General features: G+C 42.0%; 1 protein-coding gene across 3 annotated transcripts in view; it reads left to right on the top strand.

The window, feature by feature from the left end:
* Positions 1-13,708: 13,708 nt before the first annotated feature.
* TMED3 (transmembrane p24 trafficking protein 3) overlaps positions 13,709-15,809 on the top strand; it is a 45,068-nt gene continuing 42,967 nt past the window's right edge. For all 3 annotated transcript variants that reach the window (XR_013519297.1, XM_017973337.4, XM_002749215.5), the window contains exon 1: positions 13,709-14,023. Coding sequence is in view for 2 of the 3 variants with exons in the window: in XM_017973337.4 (XP_017828826.3) it covers positions 13,844-14,023 (180 nt within the window). In the remaining variant the exon portion in view is untranslated. The remainder of the gene's footprint in view (positions 14,024-15,809) is intronic.

Genomic DNA, 15,809 nt, shown 5'->3' with positions numbered 1-15,809 from the left:
ACTTTAGATTCAAAGATGCTTTCTAGATCAGAGATTAGCTTGTCTTTTTGGAGTCCTGAAGTCACTTATAAGTTAGCTGCAAACTATAGTTTCAGTAATTCAACTGCTTAAGAGTTTCTGGACTGTTTATCAAAATATATTACAGAATGTGAGCCTAAAGCTTAAAGTCTGGACCTTTGGTTTAATTTCTAGACATTCCAAAGCCTTGTTTTTCTGAAAAAAAAAAAAGAAAAAAGAAAAAAAAGAAACCTATTGTCTATTCTCTTAAAACTTCGTTAAGTCAGTGGTACCTGGCAAACGCAGGTTGTGTCCGACCTTCCTCTCTTCTGTGTGTTGGTGCCTCAGATGTATTGTGTACTGCTTGAACTGATTCTCTAGTGTTTCCTCCTTGTCTCAAGCTGGTGATGTGCTCAAAGATGTGTCAAAATCCATGTAATGGCGCCATTTAGATGTTTCTAATACGTCAATAAATGATATATCGTAATCGTTTCATCATATTTTCCACTTTTTCTCAGTGAAGTCTCAATTATACATATTACCATTTCCTTAAGATGAATTGACATGACTGCCTGGTAACATCAACTAAACACCCAACATTTTATGAACACAGAATTTACAAAATTAGGTTGTAATCACACAAGTATTATGATCTCTCTCCTGGTTGAAGAAAAAATCACATCCCAGCGAAGGAGAGGTGCGTTGCCACTCCAAGGGGAGGAGTTTCTTTACTTGCCCCAGCTGCTCAACCCCCCAGGGCTGCACCTGGCATCTGCTAGTGGCAGGGACGTATGATCAGAGGATATCCCTCCCTGGGCCCTGTTTCTCATGTTCAGAAGTGTTCATGTGAGCTGATTTCCATAAGCTCTTATTCCAGGGCAGGGCAGCATGTATAAAGTGAACTAGTTCAATGGTCTCTCTGGTCTTTTAAATTCTTGTACCCTGTACTTCAAATTTTATTCAGACTCCCTGATTCTCTGGACTGTTTCAATTCAGAACAGGTAATCTGGAGATTACCCTCAGGTTATCTCCTAGACTACTGAAATAAACTCAGTTAATTAAAAAAAAAAGAGACCTAGTTTTAGGATGCTTGTTCCCCCACTTCTAACCTTAGGAAAGAGGTCCATATTGTTTCCAAATTCTTTGAGCAGAGATTATGAGGCACTGAGAGTCTAATTCAGATTATTCCCAAGTAAAAAGTTCTGTCACATAAGCTCTACATATTATACCATTTCTATAATTACACTTACTAGAAGTTTATCTGAATATTCCAAACCAAAGTGTTAATGATGCTTAAACAAAACAAACGTGGAATTGTTTGGAGGGCTGTCTGTCTAAAGGCTTGGAGGTTTGGAGTTCCTTAAGTAGAACTTGCTCCTTTTCAGAGGAAAACCTTAGAGGGGAGTGGTGTACAGTGCCTCTTGGCAGTCAGGGCTGCGTTAAGCGGAAGGAAGGCATCTGAGTCACCTGCCTTGAAGAAACCCTACTGCTTGGATAATGAACACATCAACATGGCTATTAATAAGCATGAACATCAAAGGGCTCCCTGAACTTGAGTGCAATGAAGACCTCCACAGAACAGAACGGGGCGAGGTTCATGATGACTGAGATGACTTTCTTTGTTAGAAGATGAACCTAGGATCAATTTTACTTTTACTAAGAAAAATTTAAAAACGTAGACTTACCTACATCCAAAGGTAATACAGAGAAACTCATAGCACTCTGTCTACTGTAGTCTGATTACAAAATGTCATGCATATTATAGAAAGGATAGGGTCTGCATCACACAATTTGCCTGATGGTGGTTGCTAAAAACAAGACATGGGCCTCAGGGTATCAAAGGAGACCAGTGTTTTATAGCTATAGCAATATCTCATTACTGCAACACAGAGAAAAGCGTCTGACAATTCTCACCTGGACTCCTAATCTAAAAGTGATTCTGTAATCCAATCTAGCTGAGATTGTGGAAGGGGGCCTTTTGAAATCAGAATGAAAATCTAATGGTCCTCAGTGAAGGAAAAGATAATCCTTTGCATGAGGATTGGAGGAAAGTGGAAGAGAATAGAAAGAAGCAATGAAAAGATAGAAGAGGTGGAAGTCTTGACAACGTGAATCTGTCCAAATATCAGCCTAATGATATAAATCCACCTGGAGCTCCCTTCTGGAGCCATCTCTCTCCTCCGGCAGCATCACAGACACTCCTGGCCTTGGACACAAAGGCTGTCTGAGAGTTAACGGTCTAAGTTAATTTTTTATTATCCTATTACAATTTAATATGCTGTTAATCCTGGTCTTGCTGCAGTAGGCACTATTGGTTGTCTCCCCAGTTTGATTCCTCCTTCTCCTTCCTATCAGATCCTGACTTTGTTCATGTAGCCACCTTATAACTTTGCAGTTTTTTTTGATGCAAGGGAAGCTGACCCCATCCCCAGCTCAAAGAGGAGTCCCGATTGTTCTAAATTAGTCATGGCAATTTCATTCTCCTTACTTGTGATTGGTTAAGGGCTCCAGCATAAGCCAGTCAGCACATGGCTTTCCCCTTGTCAATGCCTTAGATCCAGAGATGGGTACAGGAACTAAGTCAGACCAAGTGAGGGAATAAAAGGACATTTATCCCGTGATTGAAGGACATCCTTTTACTGGACATGTCCAAATACACACTTTATTTATTTGCTTGTTTGGTTTGACAATCTTGTAACAATGGGAGGATACAGTCTAAAGATAAAGAAAAGGAAGGACGAGCCAAGAGCAGGGCAGAGAAATGGATCCGATGATGTAATGCCTGGAGCCCACACCACCTCTGAGCTTCCTGTTATGTGAGATAATATATTCTTGTATCATTTAGCATAGCTGTAGTTAGTTTTTAGTTTACTTAAAGCCAAAAGCATCCTTATTTCACTCACTGATTTGAAATGTCATCTTTATAATATGCTAAATTCTTTATTTTAAAATTACTGAACTCTTCCATCCCATTCTGTTTCATTCTGTGACATTCCACGATGTACTTGTCTTTCTGTACCAGCATCACAGCCCATTATTTAAGTTATTGTAGAGTTTCAATTTGCTTTCACAATTTGTGGGTCAAGTCCCCTCTCAATTCTCTTCACTGGACAAATTATTTCTTGAAACCATTTTATTAAGTATTAAAATTGTACTGCGATTATGATTAGTAGTCTATGATATCATTTAGTTATTTGGTACTAATTAACATTTTTTAAAAGATCAAATCTTCCAATCCAGAAGCATAAATTGTTACTCTAAAAAGTTCATCTTCATTTTTAATCCCTCATAAAAGTGTTTAGATTTCCTCGTAGAGATTGTTGTATACATTTCTTTTTCATCCTATTACTAGGAAGTAAGCATTATTGTGAATATGATGCTTTTCCCCACGCTATCGGATATTGCTGGGAGAATAACATAACTTGATTTCCCTTAATGTGATTACAATGAAAATATCCATGAGACTTTTCATTAAAAATGACAAATGATTCCATAATGCATACAGAAGAGCAGAGACTGAAAATAGCTAAGACAATTTTGAAGAATAGTAGCAATGTTTGGAAGATTATGGTATCAGATGACATGATTTAAAAAGTTATAGTAATTAAAATACTGTGATAAGATGCAGTAATAGAGAAACTGACCACAAAAACAGAATAGTGTGCCCAGAACACAACCTTGAATAGGTGGAAAATTTAGGTATGATAGTGATGGTACTGCAGGTCAATAAATGGTGATGAGAAAATTTGTTTTCCATATGAAACAAAAATGAAATTGAGTCCTTATAGCATACATGTACAACCAAAATGAATAAAGCAAAACTAATACTTTGATTATGATTTTTTTGGATTTGTGCTTATGAATGAAATTAGCCTAGAGTCTTTGCTTTTTATACTCTTTGTCTGGCTTGGTATCAGGTTTATATTAGCCTCATAACATGTACTGGGGAATGATCCCTCATTTTACATTCTCTGGAAATGTTTAAGTTTGGAATGAAATGTTTCTTGGTTGTGTACTCACAGGTTTTTCTTTTAAGTAGATCTTGCTGATAAAAATCATCTGGACCAGGTGGGACTCTGTGTGTGTACGTGTGAGTGTGTGTGTGCATTCATGCATGCACATTCATACATGCATGTGCATAGTGTGTAGGTACAATTATTGTCTTCATTCACAAATGAGGAAACCAAAGTTTAGAGGGATTAGGTGACCTGGCTGAAGTCACTCAGCTGGGAAGTGGTAATTTGAGATTGGAACTCCCCAGTCTGGCAATCTGGGTCCAGAGCCCTTTCTTTTATCAAGTGCTTGAGCTTCAGACTTTAAATACTAACTGCATTTACTTAATGGTGATGGGGTTCTTACATTGGGTTTAGTGAAACCAACACCTAGACAGTGATTTGGGCTCCTATGTTGTACTGAGGGAGTGATCTTCAGGGAAAACCTCTAAGAAAGGTAGGGAGGCAGGATTGAGCAGAGGGAAAGGCCAGAAAGAGGTGATCTCAGGTAAGGTCTAGCTTTGGCTGGATTCCCAGAGGAGGCGTGTAGAGAGAAGGCATCTCGCTGCCGAATCATCCCTCTTTAGTGCAAAGGGGCTCCTATTTTTATTCTTGCTTAAGTCAGTCATAGACTGTGGGCTGAGGAGAAGATGCTATTTTTTTCTGACCCAGATTTAGGGTAATTCTTGGGAGAAGGGGGAAGCTGTAAAAACTTAGCAGTTAACAGAGCAGCCAGGAATGAGTGAGCTATCTGATAAAGGGAATCTGTATGGGGCATCCAAACAGCATCTACCACTCCAGCTATTCAGGTTTCATATTTATTCTTGAGTCAGATTTGGAAGGTTGCATTATTCTAAGAAATTATCCATTGTTTCTAAGTTAATACATGTTTTGGAATAAAATTATTTACATATTATTATGAGCAGCTTTGCCGAGGTATAATTGATTTCCAATCATGTGTATATAACGTATGGTTTAATCCTTTTGACATATGTATACACTGTGAACCATCATCACACTCAAGAAAATAAACATTTCTTTTTTTTTCTTTCTTCTTTTAAACTTGTTTTACTTTAAGTTCCGGGATACATGTGCAGAATGTGCAGGTGTGCGACATAGGTTACGTGTGCCATGGCGGTTTGCTGCACCTATTGACTCATCCTCTAAGTTCCCACCTCTCGCTCCCCTACCTCACAACAGGCCCTGGTGTGTGTGGTTCCCCTCCCTGTGTCCATGTGTTCTCATTGATAATGAACATTTTCATTGCCACTAAAAATTTGCACATCCCCTTTGAATCTCATCCCCAGCACCTACTGATTTGCTTCTTGTCAGTACATATTAACTTGCATTTTCTGGAGTTTTATATAAGTGAAATTCTACAGCATACACTCCATTGCATCTGGCCCTTTCACTTAGCATGATCATTTAGATATTCACCCATGTGGTCTCATGTATCCCTAGTTCATTTCTTTTTATTGCTGAGCAGTATTACATCATAATACAATTTGTTTATCCACTTACTTTCTGATGATCAGTTGGGTGGTTGCCAGTTTGGGAATTTTACAAATAAAGCTACTACAATTCATATACAAGTTTTTGTACAGATATATGCTTCCTTTTCTTCTTTTGTAAATACTTAGGAGTGGGATGGTTGAATTAAATGGTAGGTATATATTTAATTTTTTAAGAAACTACAGAATTGTTTTCCAGAATGATTGTAGCATTTTACATTCCTACCAGCAATGTATGAAAGTTCCAGTTCCTTCATATCTTTGCCAGCACTTGCTATCATCGTTTTAATTTGAGCTATTCTTCTAGATGTGTAGGAGTATCCCATTATGATTACAATTTTGATATCTTTAATGAGTAAAAATGTTGAGCATCTTTTCATGTGCTTCTTGACACCCATATATCTTTGAAGGAGTGTCTGTTCAAATCTTTTGCTCATTTAAACAATTCTACTATTTGTTTTCCTGTCGTTGAGTCTCAGGAGTTCTTTTTGTCTTTTGGATCTTCCTTTAACAGTGTATATTTTGCAAAGATTTTGTTCCAGTTTGTGGCTCCTCTTTTTATCTCTTAACAGAATCTTTTAAAAAGCAGAAATTTTGAATTTTTTTGAAATCTAATTTAGCAATTTGTTCTTTCATACACATTGTGTTTTTGGTGTCTTATCTAAGAAAGTTTTACCTAATTCAAGGTCATAAATATTTTGTCCATTTTTCTTCTAGAAGTTTTATAGCTTTTGGTTTTTCATTTGATTTTTGTATGTGGTGTGAGATATGGGTACAAGGTCATCGTTTTTGCACATGGGTATCTAATTTTTCTGGTACTATTTGTTGAATGAGTTATATTTTGTTCCTTTGTGAAAAACCAGTCGTTTATATATATGTTTGTTTTATTTATGCTGGTATTTTTCTAGAAATTAAAAAAATGATTATAAAATTCACTTGGAAATGCAAAGGGCCTACAATAGCCAATATAGCTTTAAAAAAGATTGGAGTTGGAGGACTAGCTCTCTATGATTTCAAGATTTATTATAAAGCTACAGTAATCAAAACAGTGTGGTATTGGCATAAAGGTAGACAAATAGATCAATGAATAGATTAGAGAGACCAGAAGTAAACTCATATGGACAATGGAATTTTACTCAGCAATAAAAAGGAATGAACTGTTGGCATCTGTTACAACATGGATGCATATTAAAATGACTACACAAAGATTAAAGAGCAATACTAAAAAACAGTGCTATTATATAATTCCATTTATACAGAATTCTAGAACCTTCTAACTAATGTATTGTGATAGAAAGCTGATCAATGGTTTCAGGAATGGAGGGCAAGAATGGGAAGAGACAGAAGGGATTACCAAAAAAATGAGAAAGCTTTTGTGGGAAATAATTTGTTTATTTATGCTTACGATGATGGTTGCACAGGTGTATGTGAAAACTTACCTAATTGTACACTTTAAATATATGCAAAGTATTGCATGTCAATTAAGCCTTAATTTTTAACAAAGTACTATAAGGAACTCCCCTGAAACAGTAGGAAGATCAAGGAATGATTATATAAAGTTAGAAGGGAGGGCATCATAGGCTGTAAGAGGAGAGAGAGGTTTTGTAGAGAGTGTGAGTGGGATGGGGCTACCAAATGGAGCTGGCAGATCCTTCTAGACATATAAATAACACTAGTGAAGCCATGTAGTTGGATATGACCATGGTCGCCATAGCATGTGGGGCCCAAGTGGAGACTGGACCTTGTAGAATACGGATGATGGTTGGGATGAGTTGTAACAGTCAGGATGAGAGAGGATGTGCTCCTTCTGTGAAGGCAGGGGTTTGAATTTAATGTAATATCTAAGGGTAACAGTTTCTGAGCAGGAAGTGAAATGATGAGCCTCAACATCCTCCTTACTGCTCTGGTTTTTGTCCACTCTCCCTGTGAGACTGTAAAAAGGAAAATTCAGGATTGGCCAATGCCATCATGGGAAAAGTAACTTGTGAGAATATTTCCTTTTCTAAATTATTATTTTCCCTTCAATTTTGGCTTGGTAATTCTTTTCTTTTAATATATATTTTATTGCACTTCAGGTTCTGGGGTACATGTGCAGAACATGCAGGATTATTGCACAGGTACATACATGGCAAAGTGGTTTGCTGCCTTCATCCCCCATCACCTATATCTGGCATTTCTCCCCATGTTATCACTCCCCAACCTCCCTCTGCTGCTGCACTCCTCTGATGCAGTCAGGTTGCTGGGTGGGTGGTCTTCCCCTGGGGTTTGTTTGCAGGTGAAATTAGCCTTTCCTTCCCAGTGGCCTCTCTCCTTCTCTGAGCTCAGTCTTCTTGATGGTGTATTTGTTGCCAAGCTCTCTGGCGCGGCCTTCAGTTTGAGTTTCGTGGGGGCGGGGCCTTCCAGGCCTTATGGCCTGTTTCCCTGCTTTCAACTCTGCCTCTTTCTGTGGGACGGGTAGTTCCATCCCGCTGGCGTTAGTCAAAGCTTCCGCCCTGGTCCAGCTGACAACTTACAGCACCAGGCGGGGGCCCTGGCTCAGATTTGCATGAACAACCCAGGGCCCTGTCAGTCTGGCGGGGCTCTCCTGGACCGTGGGTTGCAGGAGAGATGAGGTAAGCACAGGCTCCGAATGGAGCACTAAGCGGGTGACGTCCCCCGACCCTCCAAGCAGGCTGTACGTTCCAGGTGGGGACACGCCCCACCCTGTCTTGGTTCATTCTCCCTGGGCGGCCCTCGCCCTGCTTTGGCTCCCTCCCTGGGCTGCTTTCAGAGTCCTTCCAGTCCACCCAAACTGAACCCTGCACCTCACTTGAATCGTGAAGTCTTCTAGCCCTCTGAGTCTCATTTGTTCGGAACTGCATTCCGGTGTTGTCTCCTCTCGGCCATCTTTGCCCATCGCTTGGTAATTCTTTCCTTTCTTGCCAGCTTTTTGATGCCTTCCAGAAAACATTTTTAAAGTTGTATTTTTAATTGTTTGTTCTAATAATCTAACTTGTCTCTACCAGAAACTGCAAGTCTTTGTTATGTTTTTATTATTACTCATTTTACTGTGATGTGGCAAATAAAACCAGTATTCACCAGCATTCAGTTGTCCTCTCCTTCTAGACACGTGGAAGACAAATCTCATTCACCTTGGGACTTAGCACAGCCATGAGATCAATTCCAGAAGATGGGCTGTGGGTGAAAGTAACACGTGTGTCTCTTCTGAGCTGATGCATTATTGCTGGCCTGCGATCTTCTCACACTCTCTTTCCCTGCTGCTGTGACTGAGATATGTGTTTGAGGTGAAAAAATTTCAAGATTATGGGGATCTCTGTCAGCAAGGGTCCCTGAATGAATACATGGAAGAGATCTCTGCTTCTGAACCTGTGAAAAACATAGAATGGCCAAGAAATAAACTTTTGCTGAGCCGTGGAATCTGGAGGTTGATTTTTACTGTAGCATAGCCTATCTTACCCTCACTCATACATGGACCACGTGAGATTACTGTTCCTTTCCTTCTCTTCCTTCTTTCCATTCTCTCTCCCTACCTTTGTCCTTTCCTTCATTTTTCTTCTTTTCTTTGTGGTTTTCTTTTAAATTGAAGAAAAGAAGTTCAAGCTTGCTGTTTGAAATTATCAAAAGTCTTGATAATTGGAAGAAGAAAACCTTCGGTATCAACTCACCCAATCCCCAGTCTCAGCCTTTATTTTAGAGTTTCAGACGTGGACTCCCAGACAGGAACAGAATGTCAAAACATTAATGCCACAACATTAATGAGCAGGTCTTGAATTTCATTCTCTTTCCACTCCACCATGTTGTAGTTAAGACAAAAAGTTACATGATGTTTCTTTTTACTTTTTCTCTTTTTAAGAGCAGAAGAAATTATATTTATTTCTATAGAAACAAAGACCCAATGGGGTAAGAAGAATTTTGAATTTTTAGCACAAGGAAAATATAACTCAGGCATGGTGAGTGGGCACATGGATTTTTCTCTTCTTATATTTAAGATATTAGTGTTTCTTTACCTCACACTCAAGGGAGAATATGAGTCATTTCCATGAATCCAACATAATGTGTGAATTGCAAAAAGCTTTTCAATTTTTAAAGATCATTCTGTAGCCATTTAGTCACAATATTTTCCTGTCCAAAACTTAAAGATTGAAGTGTTTTTTTCTTTTTCAAATTTAAATTTGTTTGTTTAATTCACATAAAATTATTTATATTTGAAGTGTACAACATAATGTTTTAAAATATGCATACATTGTGAAATGGCTACATTGAGCTAATTAACACACACATTACTGCATATATCATTTTTTGTGGCAAGAACACTTAAAAGATACTCAGTGATTTTCAAGTGTAGATGTGTTGTTATTAACCATAGACACCATGTTGTACAATAATTCTCTTGAATTTATTCCTCTTACATAACTGAAATTTTGTAATTATTGGCCATTTTTCCAACCCACCACTCCCTATCCTCTGGTAACCACCACTGTGTTCTCTGATTCTACCTCTCTAGACACCCCCTCATGATTCAGATACAAGGGGATCTGGTTGGCAGAGCCTGGGTCCCATGCCCACAAACCTTGGGACCCAGGAGCAGAGGGAGAGGGACTATCTGTCCCTCTTTGGCTCTGTGATGAAAGGCAGGTTAGTCTCCAACCTAGTTTGGGATTTCCCCATAGAAGGGATAGTTAAATGCTTGACAGCCACAAAACAGTTATTCTGGATAAGTTGGTGAGTCTCAGGCGGGCAGTGTGTGTCACCTTTCTCTGATTGGTTTGTTCAGGGAAAAGCTGGCATTGGTTATAGCTCCATGGCAACGTTAAGCGGTTTGCAAAGTTTCCATTTGCTTTAATCAATCCACACAGTGACTGTGTTGCTTTTTTCTTCACCACCAATTACCTGCATGAGGCATGGATAAACTTAGGTTTCAACATCCTAATAGCATGCTAGGGAATGCTCCTGTTGCATGAAGCAATGATAAAATTCTGCTTTAGGGCACAGATTGGTCCACCTTATACTGCACATCTCATGATAACACATATTACTTGGGATGTTTTCAATTCACGATGGGTTTATTCAGATGTAACCCCACCGTAAGCCAAGGAGCATCTGTACATAGAGAAGTAAAACATAAATGTTCAGTTAATGAAAGTCAGAATGTGAACGTTCGTGAGCCTCCCTTGGGTGCCACTTCTGCATTCTCCTTCTCCTTAGACATAAGCACTCATCAGGCGTTTATATACCCAATTACTGTCCTTTTATTTATTTTTCTTGCCTAACCTTTCCCACTAGAATTGCTGGGACAATGTTAAATAGCAGCTGTGATAGCAGGCATTTATGTCTTACTCGCAAGTTTGAAGAAAAAGACTTCAATGTTTATCATTAATCATGATGTCTAAATTTGTCATATTTTATGACATTAAGAACATTGTCTATTATTTCTGTTTTGCTAAAGTTTTTATTAGCACGAATGGATGTTGAATTTGTCACTTTTTTGCATCTGTTAAAATTCTCATTTTTATTTACTGCTTTAATTTGTTATTATTTGTATTTTATTTTTTGTGTTTCTTTTATTTACTGTTTTAAAAGGCCTTCACAGAAGTCACCCAGGACTAACGTGGATAGGAAACATTTTTGGTTTTTCTTTCAAGTTATCCTACCTTTAGTACCATATATCATGCAATATAAAAGTTGGAAGGAACCTTAGAGGTCATACACCATTATAATCTGCCACCCAGGTTCATGAGTCACCTCTATTGTTGCTAAAGGGTTGGTTGTTCACCTGCATCTGTTTGAATATTTTCAGGGATGAAACATGCACTATCCTTGGCCATTCTATTTTTGGAAATCTCTAGTTCCAGAAAGTCATTTTCTGTGTGAGCTGAAATGTGCCTCAGTGTCAGATTCATGCTTTGGTCCAAGGTTTGCTATATGGAAGGCGTAGGACAAGCGTTCCCTGAGGTATGGGTAGAGGCAGTGTGATTAGTGGGAAGCTGGTAGTCTTCAGAATTAAGCAGATTCGGGTTCACTTCCTGGTTTAGCCACTGACAAGCTGAGTGAGTCTGGGTGCTAGGGAAGAGGCTTAACAGCCATAATTCCCTCCATCCAGGTATGCTCCTCTTTTGCAATGTGACTTTGCAACTCCTAGAATCCAGAGGTAGATTCCATTTTCCCACCTCCTTGAATCTAGGCTGGCCTTTCAACTTGCTTTGCAACAGAATGTGGAGAAAGTCATACTGGAAAAGGTCTGAAGCTTAGGTCTCAGGAGGCCTTGCTGCTTGTGCGTGGTTCCTCTTGGGATGTCGCCCTGAGCCTGCCATATAAGGAAGTAATCTAGCCTATTAGATGTGAGAGGATGCTTGGAGGAGACCCGAGGTGTCCCAGCCAATAGCCTGCATGTATAACTCTGCTTGCTCTGACTTGAGCTACTACAAAGTCTGCTCCTCCCCTCAAGTTATACAGGTGTTTTCTTGGAACTTAAATGTAGGACTTAACATTTAATCCAGAGAAAGTTATTTTGATTTTTGGAGATGGGGGTCTCCCTTTGTTACCCATGTTGGAGTGCAGTAGTGACATCACAGTTCACATAGCTTCAAACTCCTGGTGTCAAGAAATCCTCCCACCTCAGCATCCCAAGTAGCTGGGACTACAGACTCACACCACCATGTCTGGTTAATTTTTTTTTTCTTTCCTTTCCTTTCTTTCTTTTCTTTCTTTCCTTACCTCCCTCCCTCCCTCCCTCCTTTGTTTTCCTTCCTTCCTTCCTCTTTCTTTTCTCCTTCCTTCCTTCCCTCCTTCCTTTCTTCTCTCTCTCTCTCTTTCTTTCTTTTACAAACGAGGTCTCACTGCGTTGCCAGGCTGGACTGGAACTCCTGGCTTCAAGCAATCCTCTTGCATCCGCCTCCCAGAATGCTAGGATACAGGTGTTAGCCATGGTGCCGAGCCCGAAATTTCTTTTTGTTTGTCTTAGCCGAGCGCTCCAGCCGTGCCAAGGCAATCATGGTCTTATATCTGTCATTTGTTTCTCCAGGTAGTGCATCTAGATCAGATGATTATGACTGCCATATTTTCTGTCAGTTCCTAGAAAACAATGTGAAATAGGACAGTGCTAGGGAAGGAACCTTAAGGGACGCTACTAAACACCTCTTTCATGCCAGTCACTGAGCTAGTCAATATTATTAATACCTATGTTATGCATACATGTTATTTCCAAGCCTACAGGTTGCTTTCACACATTATTAGCATGTTCATCCATGGTGAAATGTGCCCAGCAGAGATCTCTATGGGCAGTAACATTCTTTCCTGAAATCAAGATATACCACGTCTAGTAATGCTCTCCTGAATAAATTATTTATTGAGTATCAATATGATAATTTATCTTTTCTCTTTATTAGATCACAGTGAATATAAAACCATACCAATAGTTACAATTATACAAAGGAATCTTCTTAGATCCGTGGTCATGGGTAAGACAGTAAACCAAGGTATCTGCTTTCCGCACTTTTAAGGAGTCAGAGTGCAAAAATGACAGTTTTGTGCAAGAAAATTTTTCAAGGAGTCCTGATAGCCAAAATATACCTGAAGTCGCTGCGAGACTTCACTTGGATTTTCATAAGATCGTTTGTGTGCGAGCACGCCCCTGTTTTTCCCAGAGCAGGTGTAATAATGGGTCTTTACTTACATCCCCTCTCCTCCCGCCTCCCCCCCCCCCCACCACACACACTGTTTCACCTTGGGAAGGGAACGCGAATGAAGAAGGGAGTGTTAATGGGGTTCCCAGCGTTCCGTTATCTTTCACCTAGCTCCCTACCTACTGTGGATGCTAGGTTTGGGCACACCCATTTCTAGACAAGGAGACTGGTTCTCAAGGGAAGTGTGAGACTGAAGTTACAGGGCTGTCAAAAGCAGCGTCCTTATGGAGGGAGTAAAACCCCAGGTGCTTCGTGCTGCAGCAGCTGGAGGGTGGACCTGGGCGGACCTGGAGGGATGCTCAGCGCTGCAAGTCCGGGAGCGCGCAGAACAGTGGAGGGCTCCTCCCTCTTCTGGGTAGGGGCGCGCTGGGTGGAGGCCCGCCTCCCCTGCGCGGAGACCCACCGCCCGAGCCGCGCGAGGCGGGGAGGGGGCGTGACCCCTGGCTCAGGGCGGCCAGCGCGCATGCGCAGCAGGCATACAGGGCCGCGGCTCACTCTGAGCGCGCGGCTGCGCACTGTGCCGCCTGCCATCCCGGAAGCTCAGCGCCGGGTTAGCGCCACGTCTCTCCCGGCAGGTCCTCTCTGGGCCTGGCAGCCGCCGCCTCAGCCCGCGAGGGGCCCAGCGCCCGAGCGCGGCCCTCGGGACGGGACCGAGAGCATCATGGGCTGCGCGGCCCCGCGCTCTGCCTCCGCGCTGCTCCTGCTGCTGCTCCTGCTCCTGCTCCTGCTCCGGGCGGAGCTGCCCCTCGGAGCCGAGCTCACCTTCGAACTGCCGGACAACGCCAAGCAGTGCTTCCACGAGGAGGTGGAGCAGGGCGTGAAGTTCTCCCTGGATTACCAGGTGAGGCCGGGCACCTGGCAGCGGTCCGTTCTCCCGCCACTCCCGGGTCTCACCTGGACACTGGCGCTCGAATTAGCCACAGAGGCTGCAGGGAGGCTGCAGGGGGTGGGGATCCTTGGAGACCAGTTTACTTCCTCGTGAGGAGGAGGGTTTGGGTCATCAGGGCCTACCCGAGACAGGCCAGGACGGCGGGAGGTAGTCAGCGCCGCAGGTGCGAGCAGGGGATGGGATGCCAGGGCGAGTCCCGCAGCCTGGGAAGCTGGCCAGAGAGACCTCCGCAGGCCCCGAGACACTAACGAACGCCAGTTCTGATCGGCTGGACACTGGCCCTCTACCCAGGTCTCTCACACCGCCTTATGCTTTCCAGTACTGAGAAATGGCAGCGAGAGGAAGTGGGTTCAGAGTTTTATTTTCTTTCTCCCTTCTCCAGCGTTTAAAGTTGGAGTGAGGTGAGGGCAGCAGAGGCGACAATGGGTGCTTAAGAAAGGAGGGCCCAGCGCAGCCATCGAGGCCTGACGGTGTTTACAAGGACTGGTGTGCTTGCAAGACTTGGCTCTTGCCATATGGCTCAGAAAAGCGCAGTTCCTGTACTTCCGTCTCCTTTGAGAGATCCCGTGGCCCACAGGTGATAGGAGCACGTCTTGAGTGAGGGGTCTGCCCCGAGGTTTAGTGAGCAGGCCTAGGATTGGGGGCCAAGTGAGCATCGTACTCACACAGTTGTCTGCTTGTGGACGCATGCTGACAGGGACTTAAGAAGTGAGGTGGCGCGGGCATCGGGAACGAGGGCAAGCTATTTGACCAGTGCCTCTGGTTAGAGGTGCTGAAGGAAGCTTGTGCTTGGAGACAGCTTACATGTAGTCTCAGTCATTGATTTATCCACTTTCACGTCTGTGTGGACAACAGGCAAGTTGTGAATGGGTTAATGTGGGCAACCTAGGTGCAATGACAAAAGGAATGATCATTGTGTGGCTGCGGGGACCTCAGAGGTCATCTGGTCACTGCCAGGGTGAAATCCCTTGTCGAAGTGTGTCCAGCCTGGGTTTAAACACACCCAGCAGCAGGATGCTCACTGCTTTATGCAAAGCTTGCTGGGCAGGATCAGTAACTTTTATCTGGACAAAGAAGACATTTAAGTTTAGAAGCAGATGGAGCCCATTGACTGTGTCCTTTGATGGATCTTGGTTATAGCCACTCCCTACTTGTCAGATTTTGCTGCATGTGGGTCTTATTTTTTCTTATGTTAGAAGGAGAGTTTGAACTAAATGATTACCAGGGACTCCTCTACCTCTGACACTTAGAAAGTCCATGAATGTGTCCATCAATATTTTTATTCTCCTTTATTCAATTTGTAATAATACATTGTAAATGGCTACTAGATGCATTCAGCAAGCCAGGAATAAACCTTGTTGGGGGTAGGGGGATGCACTTATCTGTTATTGGAAGGGATAAGCAGGAAGTACAGCATGCGTGCTCTAGAGTGGCCCCAAATCAAATTCCCCATCTCCACTGTCACCCCTAGGGGGCTGGTTGCAGTCTGGCAATTGTCCAGTAATTGGCTGGCAGTCTAGGGGCACTTGCTCCATGTTGGACATTGTGCTAAGCACTTAGGTGTGATAACTTAGGGAATCCTCACTTCATGGATAAAGACATGTCCTCAGAGAGTAAAGTAACTTGTGTAGGGTCACATGGCTAATGAGTGGCAGTGCCCTAAAGCAGTGATTTGCTGGTCTTGTGTTAAGTATTAAAGATAAAGAATCAGTGGTATCTGGTTGCATTGGAATAGTTT

The sequence above is a fragment of the Callithrix jacchus genome, chromosome 6, assembly GCF_049354715.1.
Source record: "Callithrix jacchus isolate 240 chromosome 6, calJac240_pri, whole genome shotgun sequence".
Classification (NCBI taxonomy): Eukaryota; Metazoa; Chordata; class Mammalia; order Primates; family Cebidae; genus Callithrix; species Callithrix jacchus.
Note: the sequence above shows the minus strand (reverse complement) of the source record. Positions and strands in the feature narration are given on the sequence as shown.